Source organism: Amphibalanus amphitrite, unplaced genomic scaffold, assembly GCF_019059575.1.
Source record: "Amphibalanus amphitrite isolate SeventyFive unplaced genomic scaffold, NRLGWU_Aamphi_draft 001331F_arrow, whole genome shotgun sequence".
NCBI classification, from domain to species: Eukaryota; Metazoa; Arthropoda; class Thecostraca; order Balanomorpha; family Balanidae; genus Amphibalanus; species Amphibalanus amphitrite.
The window spans coordinates 50541-75107 of record NW_024882824.1 but is presented as its reverse complement, the minus strand read 5'-3'; the positions used below and the strand labels follow the sequence as shown (position 1 = coordinate 75107).

General features: G+C 45.2%; 1 protein-coding gene across 2 annotated transcripts in view; it reads left to right on the top strand.

Moving 5' to 3' along the window:
• Positions 1-23013, top strand: part of LOC122372213 (putative ammonium transporter 3) — a 37744-nt gene extending 14731 nt beyond the window's left edge. Inside the window, exons 2-11 of one of the 2 annotated variants that reach the window (XM_043349128.1) lie at positions 1992-2129; positions 5832-6019; positions 6940-7028; positions 14350-14507; positions 15451-15592; positions 16190-16365; positions 19431-19658; positions 19798-20073; positions 21119-21241; positions 21800-23013. In XM_043349128.1, the coding sequence (XP_043205063.1) occupies positions 1992-2129; positions 5832-6019; positions 6940-7028; positions 14350-14507; positions 15451-15592; positions 16190-16365; positions 19431-19658; positions 19798-20073; positions 21119-21241; positions 21800-21921 (1640 nt within the window). In that variant the 3' untranslated portion in view covers positions 21922-23013. The remainder of the gene's footprint in view (positions 1-1991; positions 2130-5831; positions 6020-6939; positions 7029-14349; positions 14508-15450; positions 15593-16189; positions 16366-19430; positions 19659-19797; positions 20074-21118; positions 21242-21799) is intronic. The other variant, XM_043349129.1, reaches the window with a different exon arrangement.
• The last annotated feature ends 1554 nt before the right edge of the window (positions 23014-24567 follow it).

Genomic DNA, 24567 nt, shown 5'->3' with positions numbered 1-24567 from the left:
GTACATCTACTACGAGTGCATATAAAGATGTTACAAGAAAGCCTCGAAGAAAGAATTCAAATAAGTATTTCAGAATATGAAGTATTTTCGAGATCACTTAACCCGCGCCCCACTGGGGGGGCTATTCATAGCCCCCCTCCCGTTTTTCTGCAATAACTTCCAAACCGCTTGATGTATCGACGCCAAACTTTCAGTACCTTCGGCTGCATTAATTTGACACCTTGTGTCAAAATATGAACTTCGTAGCTACCATAGGTCAGCTGGAAATGACGTCAGAGTGACGTCATGTTCGGCCGATTTCGACGCAAAACATTGAACCACTGCAATCGCTCCCAAGAGCTCAGTTTTTAAGCTAGACCCAATTGTTTGGCATGAGAGGGCTCAGAAGAGACTGCGCTATCAAACTATTGTCTCGGATTTTCAAATTTTTTGAAAATTTTGAAAAAAAAAATATAATAAAATTCAAAATTTATATTTTTATATTTTTTCAAAAAGTTTTTGACTTTTCGAAAACAACCAGGATACATGTGATAGAACGCATGCTTATGACTTACTCTAGCAAGTTTTAGCTAAATATCTTCAAAAATGGCAAAGTTATACGCATTATTGCAAAAAATCACAATTATTAATTTTTCAAATCAATTTTTAGTACGTATTTGACATCGGACACCAATATAAATAGCACAATCGTGTTCCTGAGCTCAAACTGCATCCAATAGACACCTTTTTTTGAAAAATTTAGTTTCAAAATTTGACCTTTTTTGCCTGAAAGTGAACTGACCTAAGCTAAATTCGACTCAAAATGACCTCGGATGACACAAACGAATTCGATATAATGGCCTAAATGGACGATAAAACATGTGTCACGTGACCGACGCATGATATAATATTTCCGTGACCTGTGATGACCTGACCCTGACATGAAAATCAAAGTACAAGTTTGGTACCCTCAGGGTATCTAAAGCATCTGTTCACGAGTGTGTAAACCAAAAATGAGCCTGATCTGACTTGTAAGACGGCGGCCAGACCCCAAAATGTGAACAAGCCAAAATGCTAATAATTTTTCTTTGAGCTGACCTGTGACGTCATCGGTGAACTCGAGGTCAATGAAATTAGGTTTCGTTCGACAGTTTTTTCCGGGACTATCAGACGCCGTTTGAATTTTGACGATCGGCCCAGTAGTTTCGGAGTTAGGAGGGGGCTATGAAGAGCCCCCCCCCCCCCTCCCCCCAGTAAGGTGCGTTATACGCAGACCCCAGAGAGGCGCGGGTTAATTTGAAAGTTTTCTTAAATGTTTTTTTTTCCGTGTGAGCATTTCTAAATATCCACAGATGCTAGCGAATATGTAGATTTATGCAGAGACGACAGTAGACACGCTTGATTAAAATGCCGAGAGCAAGCAGGCGCCAGGCGCCAGCCAATAGAGCAAAAAAGTAAATACAAAAACAACTTTCTTGAACTATCATAGGGAAAAGACACTATCAACTTTAAAATATTTACGATTCACGGCAAAGCTAAAAATATGATCAAGTTCAAAGAGTGAGATCATTTATTTGCATATTCGTAACTAGCCTGATGTTATCCCTATGTTTTTTCGTCTGTCAAAAGAAATCGTTTGAATAATGTACAGACAGCCTCGTGTGATAGTAATTCAAGAACTCGATAAAAGTGCCATTATGATATATAAGGTTGACTTCAACTGCGTCGTTTTAGATTACGACAAGTTTTATCTATGTTAATTCAATTCAATTTATATGCGCTTAGTTATATTTGCTAGCTGATAATTTTCATATTTTGGCATCTCTTTCATTGAGCCTTTTGTAGGGCCTAAATAAATACACTGACTAGTTTTCATTCGAGAAAAAAAAAACATACTTATACAGATGCTTCAAAACGACTCTTAAGTGCCCTGCTTCATAACACGGGGTCGGCACGCGATAAATTCGATAACCATCAGAAGCTTATGGTGGTTATTATTGCGGTTTTTGCAGAGGTGGTAACGGGCTACGACATGGACAACATGACCAACAGCACGGCGGCGCCTCTACCGGAGGATCGGGCCGACATGAGCTGGGACGACGCCACCTGGATCATGACGGCCTCCTTCATCATCTTCACCATGCAGTCAGGTGGGCGACGGATCTGAGTCCTGAATACCCACATTTTACATACGTGTATGCAGTTGCAGTGTACGTGCTTAGATTACGTGTGCCACATTGCGTTGTTCAAGCACTGATACTTATGCATACGTGGCGTGCCTGAGGTAATGACGTTGCGGTACAAGCATGTTATGAAAACCGATTTCGTTGCAATTATGTCTGCAGTGCACCATATCTTGAGGCGACAACGGGTGATGAGACCGGCTCGCGCAGCCTGGTGTCAGTCTGCGTTCAGTGCAATTCTGTCGCCATCCCCTGGTGCTGACGGAACGAACCGATACAAGGGCTGCGACAGAATTGTCTATTACCCGCGCCCTGCTGGGGGGGGGGGGTGTTTGAACACCCCCCCCTTGTGGTTTTTCGCGAATATCTCAAAAACGGCGGCGCGGAGCGCCGCCGTTTTTGGTACACCTTATCGTACATCAATTCTACACATGTTGTGAAAATTTCAGACCAAGGTCATTCAAGGTCAGGTCACCAGGTCACTTGAAGTGACCTCACCTCATAAAAAGTTTCAATGTCTGTCATAGCTACATCGAGTGACCGATCGCTTTGAAACTTTCAGCGATTGCTAAGAGCAATAGCATGTACAAAATGTATATCTCAGAATTTTGATATCGATGACCTAAGGTCAGGTCAATTTTGCAACCTCCCCATTACCCAGCCAGCAATTTTGCTCCGGGCCCAAGCAGGCTCAAGTGCGGATTGCCCGAGATTTTTAGTCGGGCTAAAGTCGGCTAGGGCTTGGGCTAAAGTCGGCGTATGACACAGAAACGCCGACTAAAGCCCATGCTCTGCCGGAGGTATGCCCACTCTGCGAGCTCCGGGCAGCCGTAGTTTAGCCCTAGTTGAGCGACGATTGGCGTTAGCCCGATTTAAGCCCGAGCAGTGAATCCATTTACATAATGGAAATTACTCTGGGCCCGAGCGGGCTGAACTCCGGCAAGCCCACTCTGTGTGCCCTGTCTATCCCGACTTAAGCCATAGAAGTGAATGGGGTTTATACATTGCAAACTGCTGTGGCTTTGCTCGGGTTCGGCTCGAGTGACGGCTCCTGTTTTCTCAAGTCTCGACTTGACTTCATCTTGCTTTTGCTTCACACTGGATCAAGTAGCAAGGAGCAGCCAATGCACTTTCAGCAGGTTGTGTGGTTTTAATGCATATTTAAAATTGCTACGGTCACTCATATGCTCTGTTAACCGGTCATCGAGCATTGCGAAAGGAAAGTAGTGGTTGACTTTGATTGAATGTTTATTTCAAACGACTACAGACACGTCAAATGAAACACAAATACATGAAACAGTGGACTGCAAACTGCAGCAATAATATGGCATGAGTCATGAAAAAGCGCCATCAAAACTATAAATCAATCACAAGACCCGCTAGCCTTCCTCCCCGTTCGGCGTTCATAATATTTGGTTGAACACTTAACCGAAAGCATAAAGTATAGGACAGCAAGTAATCGCTCATAAGACATAAAGCAATTAGCAAACAATCGTTTATAAAGAACTTCACTCTGGTGAATGGGAGCTTTGGAGGCGTCTGGCTCCTCCACACACACACACACATCTGCAGTAGGTGGTCGGCCAGCTTTCGGCGCAGTTTCCGTATATGTAGGTATACCTAATTAATTATAAGCAGGCAGTTTCCGCTAAACCACTTGGCGAGGGCGACAGCGGCGTCCACCCGGTCCTGGTTTGTATAACTATTCCATTTTTTGGAACAATTTGCTCTAATGGTACGTACCTGAAAAAGAGATCAATTGGTTTAATTTACATTGCATGTTTGCTTGAAAAATAACTTATTGTTGCATTAATACTGTAACAGCACTTCTCATTGATCCGTATAAAATGTTCATTCGAATTTTTCAACGCGGACAGAGAATGAGCGCGCTCGGTGATAAGTAGATAAATATTTGTGCTTTGTATTTCATTTTCCTGGTTCAAAAGTGCTGGTATTTCACAAAGATATACATAAAGGCACGGAATGCGGCTTTTCTGAGCGAGGGTATAAGTCGCCAGGCTGAACAGCTATTCAGCTTCATGTTTGATGGCGTGAAACTCAGTCAAAATAATGACGTTTACATACGATCAAGCGCACCATTCAATACAATTACCTACCAAACTCCATGCCAGTTCACTTGATAAGAGTAATGAGCACTATCCCTTCTTCGCGCTGTCACACGCGCCCAAACATCAACCACCAAATGCCCCAACACCGGTGTGTCGTTTCGTCGCACAGCGCGCAGACTGTCACAAACGCTGCACATGATTGGCGCAGAACTGCGCATGCGCGAACAGCCGAACAAGTATGGCTAAGCTCCGGCTTTACTCCAGTTAGCCGAAGGACACAGCCAGCTTGATCAGCCCGCGCTCCGCCCAAGTTAAGCCTGTTTTGGATGCGTGGGCAGATGTCGGGCTGAGCTACTGCTATCCGCACGTGGGCATAGCTGCGGCATGCCCAAGCTCAGCCCTAGTAAAAAATACATTGGTTTTGATCAAAGTGGGCAAACCCAAGCTAAGCCTAAGCTGCCCGACGTTTGCCACAGTTCAGCCCAAGTGAATTGCTGGCTGGGTATAAGTCAATGGGATAAAATTGAAATGCGCCTCTTTTGGACAAAAGACATTATAATCACTCCCAAACACCGAATTACAAGTGGTTTAGACACACTGAACATGAAAATGGTGTCCGTGACCCTTGTTTATGCCCTGAGGTCATCTTAGGTCACGAATGGTATCTAACGGTTTTTCGCAAATAACTTTTGATAGAGGCATGCTAGAGCGATGAAAACGCCTTAGATGTGTTCAGCTCGACGATACGGATCGACTGATATGCAACATGACCCTTTCCGGTCAGGTCATGACCTTGACCTCAGGTCAAATTTTCAAGTTGACCTTTCAAGGTCAAGTTATAGTTCTTTCGATGCGTCTTGACGAGAGGAACACAATGCCGGTACAAGTAAGCTCGTACAAGGCTTGGGTCAAAAGTTATTGCAGAAAAACTGTTTCCGAAAAAATCGGCTATTTTTGCAATTTTTGCCCCCTGCAGGCAAAACCGTTGACGTTAGGTCAAATCTGAGAGAATTACTCAGAAAGGGCTTTAATAGGGCTATCGAATGCGCTTTTCCGCGGCGCTGTAGCTCTATTGGTTCTCGAGTTATGCGTTGGCTTCTTGGAAATTTTCGACATTCGACCTGGAAATCGGCGAAATTTTGCCTTCAATGACCTCTGGTGACCTGACCTTTGACCTGACCAAAAAATTGACCGAAGTGATTTCGTCATTATTTTTGACGCTCTTTCGAACGCCGCCTTCCGCGTATCGCTACGTGGCCCAGGAGCCGAGTTACAAGGGGGGGGGTGTTCAAACACCTCCCCCCCCCCCCAGCAGGGCGTGGAAATCCAGGACCCCCAGCCGGGCGCGGGTTAACCTTTAATTTCCGGCATTCGTGTCGACTATTGGTATCGTGGATCGTGCTGGTTCCTTTCAATTCAACAGGCTTGCAATTCATACGGCTATCGCATGACTGTGTTCGAAGCTCTTCGGCTGTTTTTTATTATGTCCTGGCACTCAGCGCCGTTCAATACATTCATAAACCGCACGGATACAACATAGCTCAGGCCGGTCGCGCAAAGCTCGGCTGCTGGACTGACCCACTGCGCCTACCCCGTGCAGGGTTTGGCCTGCTCGAGTCCGGCTGCGTCTCGCTCAAGAACGAGGTAAACATCATGGTGAAGAACGCGGTGGACGTGATCCTGGGCGGCCTCTCCTACTGGGTGTTCGGCTACGGGCTCAGCTTCGGCACCGCCTACTCCAACATCTTCTTCGCCGCCGGCGACTTCGCCGTCTCAGCTCCGGAACAAGTTAGTAGTGTTATTTATTCTTTCTGTCGCTGCTTCGGATTTTAGTGGACTTCTCAAATGTTACACACACTCAACGAACATTCACGGCATACATCCCCTAATTCTTCCAGTTCATTGTGTGCATTCGTCTGCTATCCAGTGGCGGCGGAACACCTTCAATTAGGGGGGGGGGGGCACTGCAGACTTTTGGTCCCATTCTTCCCATGCAACGCCCATGGGGCTAATGTTAAAGGGACTATCCCACCTTTAACATGGGGTTTGAGTTGAGATAGCCAAGTTTGCGGCGAGGTTCAGAAACCACTATCTATCTAGGTTGCAACCCCCGCAGCCTCTTGGTGTTGAAGAAATTCGTTCCCTTCATTTGAAAATGGGCCTTGTACAAGGCCCTATCTTCAACATGGAGCGACCGTTAGTGTGACGTCACCTCGTTTAGTCAATCTGATTTAAATGGGTTTGTTCGTTGAAAAATCGCTTAAAACTTGGTCTGAACTTTGTTGTGGTGCCTACAGAGTAAAAAGAATCAGCTTTATGACAGTAATGTGGCCTGGGGAAGGAGGTAATTTTGGGCTGTGACGTCACATATTTGAAAGTTTGTGTTTGGAATATGGGAAGCCTAAGATGTTTAATGAAAAATAAATGCCAGAACCGTGTTCCTGGTCATCCAATCTATAAAGTCGGGCACAATTTAACTGGTTTTAACAACATTTTAGAAGGTGGGATAGTCCCTTTAAAATGTCGAAATCAAAGGGGGCACGGTGCCCCGGCGCCCTCTCCGTTCCGCCGCCTATGCTGCTATCAATCGAATATCCACAAGCTTTTTAGCTTACAAGCCACAAAGCATTTGCTGACCTCATCTGAGGTTTGTGGAATATTGTTAGCAATAGCTTTGTCAACCTTTTACCTCATGTCCTATGTTGCAGGACATGGGACCACTGTTCGCGACATACATTTTCCAACTGTCTTTTGCTACGACAGCGACGACCATCGTTTCCGGTGCCATCGCGGAGAGGTTCGTGCCTAAATCACAAAATACAGCGATGTCCATCCCCGCACCATTTGTAACTCAGTCACGGTACGCTTAACTTTTACCGTGTAAAGTCTGAATTATTTAACCAGTACCTATAACGCCTTTTGGGGCGACTAACGGAGCGAGCGAGAGGGTGAGCCTTGCACGTGCGAAATTGCGAGAGGGTACTGCTGATATGCAGTGCCTAGTGGGTGCCTACCTACATGCCAACTTTCAGCGCAATCGGCCAAGTAGTTACCGAGATATTGCAACAATTACAAAACGGACACCTCTTCGTTTTGCACGTGGCACGTGCATAAGGGGTCACCCACATGCATCAGGAATAGTCCAATACTTGGTAGAAGGAATGAAGCTACCCTACAAAAATTACCGCGTGTAAATCGGTCAAGTGGTTGCTGAGATATAAGCCTCGCAAAAGCGTGACCACGGCCGGCCGGCCCCGGCCTGCCGCTCATACTCAGAAATTTCCGAATCTAAGGAAAGACTACGCTCGCTTCGCTCGCTCCGTAATCAGCCTGAATAACAAAAGTTGATTTTCATGTTATATCAATATAACCATTGAATTAACATTGTCTTTGACGGACATCAGACTACTGTGCTTACTGCTAAGTGCTAACCCTCACCTAAAACGGGTTTTGATATCTTTACTGCTGTTAACCCTATCTAAAAACAGCTGATATTGATGGTTTCTGATGTAAAACTCGTACAACGGTTTTTGATATTTCTAATGCTGTTAACCCTCTCTGAGAAACAGCAGATACTGACGGTTTCTTCTGTAAAACTCGAGCAAAAAAAAAAGAGACCTTAGTTTCAAGACCTTATTTTCTCGTCTGTCCGGCATGTGAAAGAGAACTGTGTGGATGGTTTATTTTTAGCGAACGGTTTGGTACAGTGCACCAATCCCTGTCAACAGGTAGTGAGCTGTGTGGCCTACGGCTATCACATTACATTTTGGCGTCTAGTAGGGGAAGGTGGGGTAAGACGGACCAGCTAAGGTTTGAGGCCGCATATCTTGCTACACTGCTCTCGTAATTCATATTATTTATAATCTTCGGAATGCTCAATCCTTCCTCTGTTGATATGTGTAAAGACTAAATTTCAAATTAAAGACATCTAGGTGGTGGATGCTCTTAAAGAGGGACATGTCAAAAACTCAAACAAGAAAAAACGTGGGGTAAGACGGACCACCCAGCAGTGCCTGCTATCCGTTCATGTGTGTTACACTTCTGCTCTGTACTCTTGTAAGAAAAAGTAACCAGAATGGTAAAATAACAAAATGAGCCTTTATTCTTTACTCATGTGTGTTGGAAGTGCAGCTAAAAGCTGGGAACATGTGTGTTGATTGTCGTTTGGCATGAATGCATGCTAACTGAACACTTGCATGCATGGCTCACATGCAACAAAGACTCCTTCCTGAAAAATTTGCTTACTTAAAGGTAGTGTGCCACCTTTGAAAGATTTCCCATTTTATTTTTCCTAGGATAAGAAGCTTCTGTTTTTACCTAATATCGCAAAAAAAAATCAAAAATGGGCCTGGAATAGTGCCTTTTTCGCCTAAAAGTTTATCGGTTTTTAGATATGTATAACAACTGTAGTGGGCTCACATGCAAACAGGCGTCGGGCAACAATCGCGAATGCGGCGCACTTGTGACAATAAGCAAAGGTCATTATAGTGTTACGACCATACGACGTACGGGAATGAGTTATCAGCTGTCTAATCGTAGACAACACAATGTCGAGCCTTAAACTGTAAGCCCGTATTGGTATTGTTTCTTTTATTTGGCTGTCGAACATTATTTATGGTTTGAAATATGATTTTATGTAAAATAATTGATATGAAAAAGCCGTCTTATAAGTTATGACCCCATTTCACCACACGCAAGTGGCAGAAATGACAATGATCAGCTGACGCATTTTTCTTGGCCGAAGTCAGAGCGCGCGGCCCGACGCACCACGCGTATTTGGAAATTCCGACCTCGACGAGCATCAGAAGCCAACTAACAGGCGTGTTCGAAACCGCAGGAGCTGATGATGAACGGGTTTATCGAAACTTGATTGGATGAGCATATCGGTAATAGCGATTTCAGTGTGTGCATTTATTGTTCATAGTGGTGTGAAATGTGGTTGGGGTACGACCGACAACCCGTCGGGGCGAATTTCGCACTGGGGTACTCAAAATTTGAAGAATTTAAGACGTTTCCATGAGTTTTGAAGGTATGGATAAGTTCTAAAAATCCGGTTCTCCTTATCTGGGCCATTAACTCCATACGGTCCAAGAAAGCTGGCACACTACCTTTAAGCTTGTGTCAATGTTTTGGGAAAGAACTTTCCATATGCAGGGTATAATGGACCACCACAGGGTAAGATGGAACACAGTGGTCCGTCTTGCCCCAAATCTAAATTCTGTCATTATCATGACGTATATGTCAAATAGCCCAACATTGCAAAACCTTGCCTTTCCTAAAGTGTGACTATAACCAGGGGCGTCGCCGACGGGGGGGTCAGGGGGGTCGCGACCCCCCACTCGTCAGAACCGGGGGGTCGACCCCCCCACTTTTGGCGATGCTGAGTATGCTTTTTTAGCTATCATGTCAGGGAAGTTGGCGTCAGCAACATCAACAAATACAACGTCAGATTCAGAATCGCTTCAAGAGCTCCCTAGTCCCTATTGCTTATAGGTCAATAAGCTGTGGGCTAGAACATCAGTATGACAATATGATTTTAGTCCCTTTTAATCCCTCAAATGAGCGAGCGCGTCAAAACTGACCCAAGCGTTAGTCTGATTGTCAAAATAATGGTTGCAGTCGATTCGTCGGATGACGTATCAGTAGCTACGAGGTATGTAGGAGAGAGTGGTGCAGGAGGCCCCCCCCCCCTTAAGCTCAGTTGCTATTTTTAGACAACTGATAATATTTAAGAGCTAACGTGTGCATGCGCTGTGAGCATGCATCATTTTCCCATACATATTTGCATTCAAAATGAATCTAGGGGGTACACAAACCGTAAACTTTAACATTTTGGAAAAAGTTGCAAAAGGGCCTCTTACACTATGGGTATGGTAAGACGCCCCCCCCTCGGGTGTTTTACAAGTCAAGTCGACTTGTAAAAGACGCTTTGCGAACACAGCTGCAAGGCCTTTTATTTCGAAAAGCTAAGCACATACGGTGTTACCGAAACCAATAACACTTCCAAAGCGCTCGAACAATGCGAAAACTAGCACAACCAAACGCTGATGACCAACGAAAATTGTACCTATTACCTCTAAGAAAAGAAACAGAAAAAAGAAACAAAAACAAACTCCTTGAAAAAAGAATGCCACGCCTGCCGCAGGTGCAGGCATTTTAGCATCGGGGGCGTTTTTAATGGGGGGGGGGCGTTTTATCATCCTCGAAGGGAGGGCCTCTTAAAAAAATGCAGTGTTTTAACGTCACAATCTTTATGGTTTATGAGACATTTGCAGCGCACCAGAACATGGTCTATTCTGAAGCTAACATGTGACAAATTTCGATGAGATAAGATTGCATTTGATAGCCATTGTTTTTTCAGATATATAAGGGTGATAAAGATGCATATATCTGGCAAGTAAAGGGGCAAAAACAGAAACAGGCTTACCAAAAGTCGCTGCGACGCACCTGATACCTCAGGTTTCGTGAGTTGTTGTTTCAAGAGGGCTTCTGCTTTACAAGAACATTAAAAAATAAATAACATTATTGGTTTGGTAAAAAAAAGCGATGGGGCCTCTTACCATACCCTGCCTCTTACCGACCCTGGGCGTCTTACACGGATCTCCCCTACCTGGCTAGCCTCAGCCGTGCTACCCTCGGACCTGCCTGCATAGGGGAAATGGGGTCAGATGGTGGATCCCTCTGGGGCTTTCCTAATAAGACGCGCAAAAAGGAGTAGGTATATTGCAACGAAACTTCCAGTGACCTCGAGTTAATGAATTTTACACCTATTCTAAAAACAAAATTGGCCCCATGATTCGAATATGGATGACCTTGGTTAACTTTTTTGAGTTTTATTTGCTTCCACATACAAGTGTGGTTTTTGGGGCTGATTTCGAGTTGAGCGCCCGTTTGAACCGTTTGAAGTAGTTTTGATAAATGATGGTTATGTAACATGTTACGAAGCTATCGTTGGTGGTTGTCAGTCACCCACTCTAGATGGCCGGCTGGAAGCCTGATGGTCGACCTGACCTGACCCGACCCGATCTACCCAAAATGCATGGAGTCATCATCTTTGTTCAAGACTAACATCGAACTCGTACTCGGGACCCCGATAACAGCTACGGCTCACTAAGTTCTAGCAGGCGGCCAGATTTTTCCTACTTTTGGGCGTTGACCTAAGATGACCCGGCCAAGACCTTGAAATTGGGCATCATCGGCTTTCTCTCATCACGGGCAGCATTTTCGCTCTTCCGCGAAACTCTACCTCGATCAGGGGCCGAAAGCATGCCTTATGCGTTACGTTGGTAAACGTTTTACCTTAGCGACCCGCAAAATACGAATAAGAGCTACAGCAACACAGAAAGCGTATTCGATAGCTTTTTAAAGCTCTTTCGCCAACTTCGCCTCAGATATGACTTCGGGTCTATGGCTTGTGTACCATAGAGTCCAAACAGCTAAACTGACGGATTTTGCCGAAACATTTGTTCTGTAACAACCTATGATTCAGTGAATGTGCATGATATTCATGTTATCACCATCGTCTTTATTTCGTCGAAACACGTCGCATGGCTTACAATTTGAACTTAAAAACTTGAATAGAAAACTTAACATCAGGTAAAGGTCATGACCTGACCGGAAAAGAACCTGCTGCATATGGATCGATCTGTGTTACTGAGCTGAACACACTCCAGGTGCTGTCATCGCTCTACAACGTCTCCATCAAAAGTTGTTGTCGAAAATGTGTTATAGAGACCTTTTTTGATGACCTAATGACTGACCATTTCAGTCACCACTGGTCATTAGCTGCACCTTATCACTAAAATGAACAAGGTGCCATGGCTACAAAAGTATCTAGCGTTTTTAAGCATATTCTTTCAAAGCAGAGGGCATCGTGCTTTTTCCCATATCTTATCATGATTGGTGAGGTCACATACCTATTTGACCTGACTTCGCTTCTCAGATGTAAAATCCCAGATTCATGAACTGTTGGCACTTATAATCCCATTCATTACACCAAATTTCAGACTTATACGAGTCAGGAGATAATCTATAGGAATGACAAGATTGCAGTTTTAAGAGGCATTAAAACTGAACTTGACATGACATTGTGACCTGACCTCAGGTGACCTCTGCTTGATTTTTATGCACGATGCAAAAATGATGTACAATAAGATATACCGCTGCTTTCGCGGCGCGGCGCCGAGGTTTTTCTCCGGGCACACGAAAAAACCGGGAGTGTGGCTAAAAACGCTAAAAACACCCCATCACTAAAATGGGTTTCAAGACGAAGACCGGAAACCCGACCCCCCCACTCAAAAATCCGTGGCGACGCCCCTGACTATAACTAAGTTTATAACTTTGTTCTACACAGTTAAGTGCAAAATAGAAACTAATCATGCCAGAAAGGCGCCGTAATTGAATCACCCGTAGACCTCTTATATTAGATCGGTTTGACGAAAAACAACATTTTTCTCAATAACTCAAAAGCTATGCATCCTAGCAGCATGAGCTCAAGGTGGCCATTGTTACGAAGGAAAACAAACATAGTGAGTGCATAAAGCAGTAGATACCAGCAGCGGTTCAGCCGGGAGGGCTGGTGGTCCGTCTTGCCCCGCTGGGCCGTCTTACCCCACCTTCCCCTATTGACAGAGCACGCATATTTTAGCAAAAGTGCTCCCAATTCTTACTACATGGCAGAGTCGTTAGTTGTGACAAGTGTTGGCAATTCAGAAAAGTGAGCACTTTAGGTCGGGAAACAAGCGATTCTAATGTGATAAGTGTGTAGGGACATTGAGACGCATTTTATTTCGTTATTGGACAGGGTCAGGAGTGGTAGCGGCATTCGGTGCGCCTCAGAATATTCTGTGATTAAATTCGCCGTGGTTATTTCTGTTAAGTTAAAACACAGTTACTTAAGTATCACGCATGCACAATCGGAAGAAAAGTAGAGTACGTAAGCCTAAAATCCCAACCTACACGAAACATTCTCATCGGGCCCACACATAAAAACCCGTAAAAGTCTCAAAAGGAAGATATTTACATTAGTATGTGTGTTTCAAAGTCCGCTTATTTACACATGCTTCAATTACTTATGTAGTTTCTCTGGAAATGGCATTTATGCGTAAAAAAAATACATAGGTGTAGATATATATGACGGTACTGTGTCTTGTTGAGGTCAAAGATAATTATAGTGGCGTAAATTATCCCAGATGATTTAACGAAGCTTATTGCTACAGCTGTTACTCCGAATTATAATTTTTAAAAGGACATCTTAACACCATCTACTAAATAACTAGTAAATATGGTGGAATATGAATAGAAGATTAAACGAATACTTACGAATGTTATAACGAATGCTATACCACTCGGCTGCTTCGCAGCTGGAGCACTTTTCACGTGTCTTACGCTAGGGTAAACACCGTCAAAAAGAGCCTGTTCAATCGCATACCAATGCTCAGCAATATGTTTCTGGACGCAAACCGTGACGTCGATGTGTGGCAACATAGCCAGCTACAGTATAAGAAACGATTAGCAGCGTATGTCCGCTCGAGGCAGCCATGTGCACCTTAGATAGAACGGGGAGATGTGAACTGTAGCATTTCCTCATACTTCTAACGAATCTAGGTCTGCTTGATATGTTCCATCCGTGTATGTGTGTGTATGCGTGCATGTATGTGTGTAATATGTAGGTATATTGGACTACGTCCATCAATGGGTGCCCATGCCCGTGGATGTTTAAAAAAAAATAAACAATAGTAACGAATGTCATTAGCCGTTTTCACGACGGCCATCTGGTACACATTTGGTGCACATCTGGAACAGACTAGGTGCAGATTTGGTCAAATCAGGTTCAGTGTGTCTCTTAGCAGCTATCAGCTAGGGTTGCACTAATTAATTGCTTATATGCCTGCCTTGTCATATTATCAGAGAGCATCATCGATTAAAACACTGAAAAAAAAATCATAAAATGAAGATATTTGCTGTAAAAGAAATTTGGTGCAGACTATTTGGTCAAATCAGGTATACATTCGCCGGATAGCCCGTCGTAAAAACGGCTAATATCTCTGAATATTATAATATCTCTGAATATGTTAGGCGTTATAGTTGCCTAACCGTACCTATAACGGCTGCGGCAGGTTCAATTTCATGGCCTACTGCATGTTCTCGTTCATCAACACGGTGGTGTACTGCATCCCGGCCGGCTGGCTGTGGGGAGAGCACGGCTTCCTCTACAAGATGGGCGCCATCGACATCGCCGGCTCGGCCGGGGTGCACCTGGTGGGCGGCGTCTCAGGTGAGGGCCCGCCATCCCAGACACAACGACGCGGCGGATCCGAGATTAGGTTTTGGAGTGAGATCCGCAGAGTTGATACTGCCTACATAAGATTGAATTAATAAGCCTGTCCCGTAGCTCAGTTGGTAGAGCGTTGGACTCCCGGTGGTGAGAGCCCGGGTTCGAGTCGTTCCGGCGCTCGATATTTGAGACTCCTGACGGGGATTGTCTGCGGTCTGTGGGAGGGTGAGAGCAGCTGCAGCCAGTTGAAGTCAGTAGAGTGGGACAGGCCGTGTCCGGCTTTGAAGGGCACGCTAAACTTTGGTATCTAGTTATATATTCTCCCGTTACCCGATTGCGTGATCGGACGGAAGGGGTCGGGGTCTGCGCAACAAGCTCTGCTTAGCGTGGGCTCCGGCTCTGTCAATCCGTCAATTCAAACATTCGAGCTAAATTTATTTATGACAAAAAGATTGAAATAATGATGGAAGAACGATCCAAAAGGCTTTTATGATGTTTGGAATGATAGGCATTTTTCGATGATACTACTTGTTGATGATAGTTCTTGAATCCTGATGATGAAATGTTGCACGCTTGTTTTTATGATGTATGCAAATGCAGTTTGCATGCACCAATTACAATAGTATTTAGCAGAAGCACCTTATGTATGACAAACATTTGACACTGCTGTAATTCACACATCTACCTCTTCCAGCTATGTATGACTGGTATATGACGGATTTTCCAGTTTCCCTGAGACGTGACACTTCCAATTCCTGGGTGATGCCATCCCCAGTTCCTGTTGTCAGTTTCTGCAGTTACCGCTACGTCGGCGCCACTAGTTCCTGTTATGCCGACGCTCCTCGTCTTCGTGAACCGTCGCATCCAGTCTGTATTACGTCACCCCAGTGCCCTTGTGTGACCCTGTGTGCCCTGTGTGACCCGGCCCCGACTCCTCCCGCAGGTCTGGTGGCATGCATCATGGTGGGTCCGCGGCTGGGCCGATACGACCACGGGCACGAGCCGTTCCCTATGGGCAGCCCAACCAACGCCATGCTCGGCATGTTCATGCTCTGGTGGGGTTGGCTGGGCTTCAACTGCGGCAGGTAACGGACTCGCTGGGGCTGGCCGGTGGGAGCCGCCGCCCGTCTGCCGGGGGCGGCACTGCAGCTCCATTTAGCGCTCCCCTCCAGCTGTCACACAAAGCCGCTAAGCAAACTGCGCTGCATTCGCCGCATTGCCGCGACCACATCTGACCAGAATCTGTTAAGCTTTAATGACGTCGCGAAAGTAATTTCACGCCTCGCCACGGCCGAATTTCCCTGGACCAGGCCGGTTAAATATTTGCCCGTTTCTCGCAAGTCGGTAGTGCAAGCCTTACGGAGGCAGTCTTAAAGAGAATATTGTTTAGTAGACTGGTTATAATGCTGTTGCATAACTTTGACGTTATTCTAGGAGCGCCGTGTAGTCATTGAACTTAGGTTTTGTCTTGATGGGCTTTCTTGTGTGGCCATGTGTTGTCCGTCTGACTGACATCTGTCTTGCTGGACGTTCCATGAGCCTCTGTCCGTCTGTTTTTCTGTCCGTTTATTCGTCTGTCTGTCTGTCTGTCTGTCCTTTTGGGACTGTACGTGTGTCCGTCTGTCCTGCTCACCGTCTGTCTTTATATCTGTTCTGCTATCTCATTTCCCGTCCTTCGTCAGCACGTTCGGCGTGCGCGGCCACAAGTGGAAGTACGCCGCCCGCTCTGCCGTCACCACCATCAACGCTTCACTGGGCGGCGGTCTGTTTGGCTGTGCCTTCAGCCTCATCACCACCAAGAAGCTGATGATCGGCGACCTCATCAACAGCGTGCTCGGAGGCCTGGTGGCCGTCACAGGTCAGTTGAACGCGCAGATCAGCCGCGGCGCAGTGGTTAGAGTAACGGAATGGTGATATGGAGGTAGATGGTTCGAATCCACACGGCGACATCAATTTTGCAGGCATGTCAAAAATATTCGAGAAACTTGTATATAATAGACTATATGAACATCTTCTAAGCAACAGTCTCTTAACAGAAAGGCAAAGTGGATACCGACATTATCACGGGACATACACTCAGCTTGTTTACTTGATTCACAAGCTGTACTCTTCTCTAGACAACGAACGTGATTTTACAATCATTTACCTAGATATATCCCGATATTTTGATACCATTTGGCATGAAGGGCTATTAGCAAAATGTAAGGTACATTGTGGAATGAACGGAAAGCTATTAAGCTGGTTAAGATCATACCTGCACAACAGGACGCATAGTGTGCGTGTGGATAATTGCATGTCGAGAACGCAAACAATTAACGCAGGATGCCCTCAAGGATCGGTTTTAGGACCACTTCTGGCATTAGTGTATCTTAATGACCTAGATGGTGTAACCGAAAATGAGCTACTCTTCTTTGCTGATGACACCATTTTGTTGAAGTCTCATTTACACGGCTCGTCAGAAGCAGAACGATCAATTCAACAAGACATTGCAAAAATAGAACACTTTGGAGAGAAATGGGCAATCACATTTAACTCGTCAAAAACTACACAGCAAACATTCACTAATAAACGCACACTTAGCCCACCCTCCCTTACCTTTGGACGTAGTCCGATCCCCACAGTAGCTAATCACAAACACCTTGGCTTAAATATAACCACTGACCTCAAATTTCATCTGCATACAAAAGAGATAGTAAGAAGAGCAAATGCTGCACTAGCTCCATTGTACCCCGTGGCGAAATTTATTCCTCGACGCGTTCTAAAACAAATCTATTTAACATATGTACGACCCCTACTTGATTATGGAGATGCAGTCTTTCATGACTCCCTTACCTTTAGAGACTCTTTAAACTTAGAAAGGGTTCAAAACAGAGCAGCAAGGCTCATAACCGGAGCTTTTCGAAGGACACCAACAAAATCACTGCTAGTAGAATTAGGACTTACAACATTGCATACAAGAAGAGAAATAAGCACGCTTAAACTATTTCACAAAATCAAGCACCATGCGCCCCGCTATCTATTAGACGTTATCCCCGGCACAAGATACGAACAAACTCAGCGTGACCTCAGGAACTCTCGAAGCATAAGTGCACCATTCAATCGCTTATCTTCCTTCAAAAACTCATTTTTTCCTTCGACCATTAAAAGATGGAATCGACTATCAGAACAAACCAAATCAATCAGAAATGCTATTGAATTTAAACAAACCTTAGAGAAGATGTATGGGGTAGCGAAACCTTTGTTTTATTATCACGCGCACTGCAGCGGGTCTGAGCCGAACACGAACTGCAGGGGGGGGGGGGGGTTGAAAACAACCCCCCCTGAGATCTCGAAAACGGCGCAACGTAGCGACAAGCGGTAAACGGCGTTGGATAGGTTGAGATGAGATCTACAAGAAATACAAAGATCATTTTTGGGTCAGGTCAAAAACGAGGTCACCAGAGGTCACCGAAGACAAAATGTTACGATTTTCACAACAGGAATTTCGCGGTAGTTTTTCTTGAATAACTTGTCTTGCACACAAGACAGAGGATCGATTCGAACGCCATCGTTCTTAGCTCGTCAAGGCGCATCGAATGATATATAATATGACCTCGAAAGGTCAAGTTGAAAATTTGACCTCAGGTCAAGGTCATGACCTGACCGAAATAGGTCATGTTGCATATCATTCGATCCGCATTGACGAGAAAAACACGATAAACGTCGAACGGAGTCTCTATCTCTATTCAATCTCAAGTTATTGAAGAAAAACCGCTGGTGACGTCAGGTGACCTAAGATGACCTGGAGATCACCTTCCAAAGGTCATAAGTGATATGTTTCGGTGAAATCACCAACAGGGACCTGTAATACTATGATCCTGAGCGTATTGAAGTCATAGGATGGCATTCAGAGTAAGTTGAAATTTCTCCCATTGACTTATAATGGGCCGGTCGCAAAAATGACCTGACCTTAGGTCATCGATATAAAAATTCCGAGATAAACAAGTTGTAGCTCGTGATGACTTTACTATTTCCTGTGGGTTTCAAGATCATATCTCAACAACTGTGGGCTTGGTGGGATTGCAAACTTCGAAATTTACGTTTCGAGGTAGGGTCACTTGACCTGACCTGGTGACCTGACCATAGGTCACCTGGGGTCAAAATTTTTACTCAAGGTGTGCAAAAGTTGGGAGAACAGGTATGCAAAATTTGGCGGCGCTACGCGCCGCCGTTTTCTCGCGATTTGCGAAAAACCACAGGGGGGGGGGGTTGAAAACAACCCCCCCCTGCAGTGCGCGTGTTATAGCTTGGGAACTAAGGGGGATAACATTTTGCACACTCGCCTCAGGCTTGGTATGTCCAGCTTAAACTCTCATTTGTTTCAAATAAATTCATCTTTGGTAGATTCACCATATTGCAAATGCAATTCCCTCACAGAATCAGTACACCATTATTTCTTGTCTTGTCCGCAGTACGCACAAAAAAGGGAAGAGCTTGAAGCATCGTTAAGACATTTAATAAATAATTACCATACGCTTAACTCAAAAGATAAATTAACTATTATACTTCATGGTCCTGGAAAAAACAGTAGCCTGTGTGTGGCTGTGGCTGCTTCGGTACAAAAGTATATCAGGGAAACCAAGCGCTTTGAGTCTTAAATATGAGATACTGTAAAGAAATATGATTTGTTAAAGGTAGGAAAGCCACGGAAAAGTGATATGTGATGTGGGGTGTTTGTTGTAAGTTCTCATGGACCAGGGTGAATGATGTACCTCGACTTAAGCACGTAAGTGCTTTTGTACTAATTCATACATGCGTCTGGATGTTCAAATACATGTGATTGATTGATTGAAAAAAAAGTGTCCTGTTGAACTATGATGATCATTTTAGCAGCCACATTTCCCCCTGTTCGCTCTCACACCGCCCTCGGTCCCCGTCCGGCAGCGGGCTGCGCGCTGTACCACACCTGGGAGGCGGTGGTGGTCGGCATCGTGGGCGGCATGCTGGCCGTCGTCACTATGCCGCTGGTGGACCGGCTGAAGATTGACGACCCGGTGGGCGCCGTCTCGGTGCACGGCGTCGGCGGCCTCTGGGGAGTGCTCGCAATCGGCCTGTTCGTCGACGCCGACAGCCTCGAGAAGATCACCAACGGACGCGCCGGACTCTTCAAAGGTGCGGGCGACGCGGACGGGATTTCCTCTGCAGTTAAGATTCTTTTATCAAACAGAAGTCCATGAGACGTGTGTTTCAATTGCCAAAAGTCTCCTTTCTCTGATCTCTCTGCCACTAAGTCTACCGCTGCTGTTTGCAGGCGGTGGGTGGCACCTGCTCGGTGTCCAGACACTATGCTGCGTCTGCATCATCATCTGGTCGGCGGTCGTCACGTTCATCCTGCTCTTCCTCATCAACAAGGTGAAGCCGATCCGGATGAGCGCGCACGAGGAGCTGCTGGGCGCCGATCTGGTGGAGCACGGTATCCGGCACCAGGGCCTGGGCCTGTCGCGCACCGTGTCGGCGCTGCGCCGCCACTCGCAGATCGACCCCAAGCTGGTCACCGAGCTGCCGCCAGAGGTCGGCTCCAACCTCGGTAGGTTCAACCGCAAAAATAGCAGAGGCTGACCCGGATATATATCGATAGGTGACCCACAGATATACCGGTGGCTGATCGCAAGAGGCTTCCACAGACGACTAGCTGATTCCCAGACAAGTTAACCATTCTTTGATAACTTCTTAGGGGCTGGATCAAACAGTTGTCTAGAATCCCAAGCGAATGCGATTTAGATCCCTGGTGTTGAGCATGCTGGCGATATCCTGAGTGAAGCATTTCCACGACTGTCTTGTTCCGAATCCGAATATGGTGCAGTCGGCGATCCAGTCGATAACGTAAATAATAAGGGGTAGACGTCTCCAGTGCCATCGCCATTTTTGATGCATTGCCCCCAATAGCACGGTATCATAGTTCGGACACGCATTATCCCCACTATGGGCAGCAGCGATGTCTCAGTTTTCTATTGACCACGACGTACATACATACTTACGCATACCCGTAAGATTCATGCTCATTCGAATATCGAATTAGACGAGCCTAATGTGGCTTGGATACGACTGACCATAAAATACTTCAGTCATCCAAGTGCCGACGTAACTGGCGAGTGATTTCTGTGATCGATGCGACCCGCCATACGAACGGCCCATTAGTATCACGTAACGGGAGCGTGGAGTCCTCTGGGCGATATTTTTACAAATCAATGTCGTTTGACCCTCATGGAATCGATGCCGGTGATGAACGGTGGGACTCGTAGACGCCTTATTTCCCCGGGGTTTCACAGAGTTTATCGCCAGATCGACAGCGCGTCAGAGCTCATTGGGAATGCCGATAGCGTACTCCAAGAGCCCATTAACCGTTTATGGAACGTCGTAAATGAGGAGATAAAGCATTTCACTAATGATCTAATCTACGCACTCATAACAATAAATCTTGCGAAAATATCTACCTAAATATATGCGTTGTGATGCCTGAATCTGCCAGCGTACGAAGGGTGTCGGGGCTATCGTTCCTGGCAGCACCATGTTAGTTGTGTTCCGTGGTTTAGTTTCCATCGCCTGACCTGTGGTGGGTCACCGTGTGACAGGTCACATGTCAATGCTGAAGAAGCTGCGCCAGCGGCTGTCGCAGAGCCAGCGGTCGGTGGTTGAGGTGACGCCCATTACGCCGGCACCCCGCAGCGCGTACGGAGCTCGAGACAGTTCGGCAGGTGAGAGACCGAGCGTGAGAGACAGAGTTTTCAGTTTACATCACCCGAATATTCTCATCACATGCTACATGCTGGTCATTGGTTAGCATAGATGACTTAGACGGTGGGTACCAACTATTTGGCCGGCTATTATTTTTAAATAACAAAACTGTTCAAATAAAATAGTCCATAAAAATAAATGAAATTATCATAGATTCATGCCCTGGATGACTTCTATCTTTAACCCTTTATCACTTCTTCACAATGAAAACTTCGGATTATTATCCGAATTTACGTATGTACAGGTCTCGCGAGATTAAGCGGTAGGTTTTCCACTTTTACATTTCCGGTTATATCTCAGAAACTAATCGATCTACGATGAAGCCATTTTACACGATCATGGCCGGCTTGTTACCCAACAAGTCGATCGCATCTTCAAAGCTTAAGACGACGAAGATATAGCCTGAAGTACACTAAATTTTCTAGGTGCAAAACCTACCGCTAAAACCCGCGAGACCTGTACGTCTGCTATTTCAAATGCGTGTTCTAAAAACGTAAAAACGCTTCCTGCTCTCACAGGTTTGCCAACGAAGGAGCTGATCAACGAAACATCGCCGAAAGCTTCGAAAGAGCGGCCTAAGAAGAGCAGTGCAGTCGCTTGGATCAACTTTGACGAACACTTGGATGGCATGCAACCATAGTTTTAAAGACAGCTGCAATCAAATGTGGAATGTAATAAATGTGGTGATCCAACGCTTTTAACATGTCCATTGTCCGTGTGTCTCTGTCAGTCTGACTCTCTGTCTCTCTCCCTGTCTCCTTGTCTGTCTTGTCTGTCTGTCTGTCTGTCTGTCTGTCTGTCTGTCTGTCTGTCTGTCTGTCTGTCTGTCTGTCTGTCTGTCTGTCTGTCTGTCTGTCTGTCTGTCTGTCTGTCTGTCTGTCTGTCTGTCTCTCTCTCTCTCTCTTTCCCTCTCTCTCCCTCTCTCTCTCTCTCTCTCTCTCTCTCTCTCTCTCTCTCTCTCTCTCTCTCTTTTCCATTCCCTGTAATTTGTTTCATTTATAGGGACTGAGAATATATGAACCGTACAATTGTGCGCACAATGGCGAAACATTATGTAACGTAACAGGCGATCAGCTTCGTTGGTGAATGACCTCAAGTTCAACAGCCCGTATCTCAAGCTAGACAATTGTTATCATTTATTGCCCGTTTGTCATCTGGTTGTGAATCAACAATGTCTGTAATGGCACGTCGGATCCAGGTCTGTCTCAGAAGTCCAGAAGCATTGAGCTGGAGTTGCACCTTTAGACTTAAGGAGTCACCTTAGGTTTAGATGTTGCAAGATTATATTTGCATGTTTAGGTGCGTACTGCGTACCTATTACATGAGTTGCAATAGATAGGACTGAGTATGGATTGTATAATGTGCGCTGTGCAGGTGTGGTATGCAGGCTGTTTACTGCATTTCCTTCATTGTACATACCGTCACACTCACACCATATTGCTGTCAGTGTGTACTCAGTGTCGTCAACCCGTCATTGGACAAATGATGAAGGTGACGACAACACGATACACACTGTCGACATATCGGCCACTATTTTTTTTTTTTTCAGTGAAGATCTTTCAATAATTTATTGGTTTTGATATGATGAGATGCATTCAAGGAGTTGGCTAACAAGTGACATGTCGTATGATATTTGCTTTATTTTGATTTTCGATAAATAAAGCCATTAAGTACCTACCTAACCCCAGTTTGAATATCGTGTCCAATTTACTAGCGGTCTCTTATGCTGGACAATGAAACTCCCAGTCCTACCGCTTACATAGCTACATTTTATTTTTTATTATTCATTATTTTTAAGGATGTACTTATGATGTGGGTATCTTGGCCTCTGGCCTCTGGGTGACCGCCACGTTACGTGATAGGCATGTCAAATCTCCATTGCACAATGAACAAAATAAGTTTTGTCTAATTTGTTTCACTACAATAAAATAACTCGGCAGTTACTGGACCGATTGGGCTGAAATATGTAGTGCTCTCGACGGCCACTCACCCAGTGACTCAATGACATATGGGCCGCAGTTAGGTTCCACTGCACGTGCGAATACTTGCGCGGACTGTTTGCTTGTGCATGACAACAACCAACAGCTCTTTGGTAAGGTTGTGCAAATTGTAGGTACTGCAGCTGTGTGCTTGCTATTCTTTCTGTAATTTAATTTAAGGGCGTCCCACATTAACCCGCGCCCCGTAGGGCTATTGGCGGACCGTACCACCCGTAGGGGGGGGGGGGCGTTTTGGCCCCCCCCCCTAAGATCTCGGAAATTTACCGGCCGATTTTCGAAATTCAAACAGCGTTCGATAGCCCCAGCGGGGAACTACCTTGTGACCAAATTTCATTGACCTAGGTCAAACCGATGACGTCACAGGTCTGGTCAAAGGTCGGATTTTCACCGTCCACAGGCATTTCAAGGAATGTGTTGTGACATCGAGTAAATTGGTAAGTTATTGAAAATAATCGATGGTACATTGTTCGCCAAAAACACATACTTTGCTAGCTGAGGTCACTGAAGTGATACCAGGTCAGGTCACAGAGATCAGGTCACTGGGAGTCACAATAAGAAATTGTCGTGTGATGCATGTTCCGCGTCCATTTTACATGACAAATGCGATTATGTGGGTCAGGCAGCCTTTGGGGCCAGCTTAGGTTACGTTCTGGTGAAGGTCAGCTCAAGGTCAGGTCAAATTAGGTCAAATAAAGTTGATATTTTTGTATAAAATGGGTATCGATTCGATGCAGCTCGTCACGGGGAGTCTAATGGTGTTCTTTGTTTTGCGCTACGAGGTCTAGAATTGCCAAAAATTGAGTTTGAAAATTTGACGTCATCATTTTTCAACAGTTTTTTTTTTTCGCTATAACTTGGCCAAAAAAAAGATATCAATCTGAAATTTGGTATGTAAATAGAAGACGGTAGGTACCTACTATCATATCATATATATTCCGGTTTTTTGAAACTCAAAAACTTTTTGGATTTTTTGCTAATATATCCAAAAAATTACTTTTTTGATTTTTGGGGGACAAAATTCAAAATTTTCAAAAATCCGAGATGGCAGTTTTGTAATCCTGTCAATTCTACACCTTTTGTGTCTTGATCTTTTTTTGTATTGTCAAAGCTGTAGGCCTGACAGCTCTTCTCGCGAAGCTCTTTTAAAATGGCAGAACATGACGTCATTCTGACGTCATTTGTGGCCAACCTATCATAGCCTATGGTAATTTTTTGGTCACAATGTGTAAAATTGATGCCCGGAGGGGTCCTGAAAGTTTGGTGGCGATATGTGCAGCCGTTTAGGA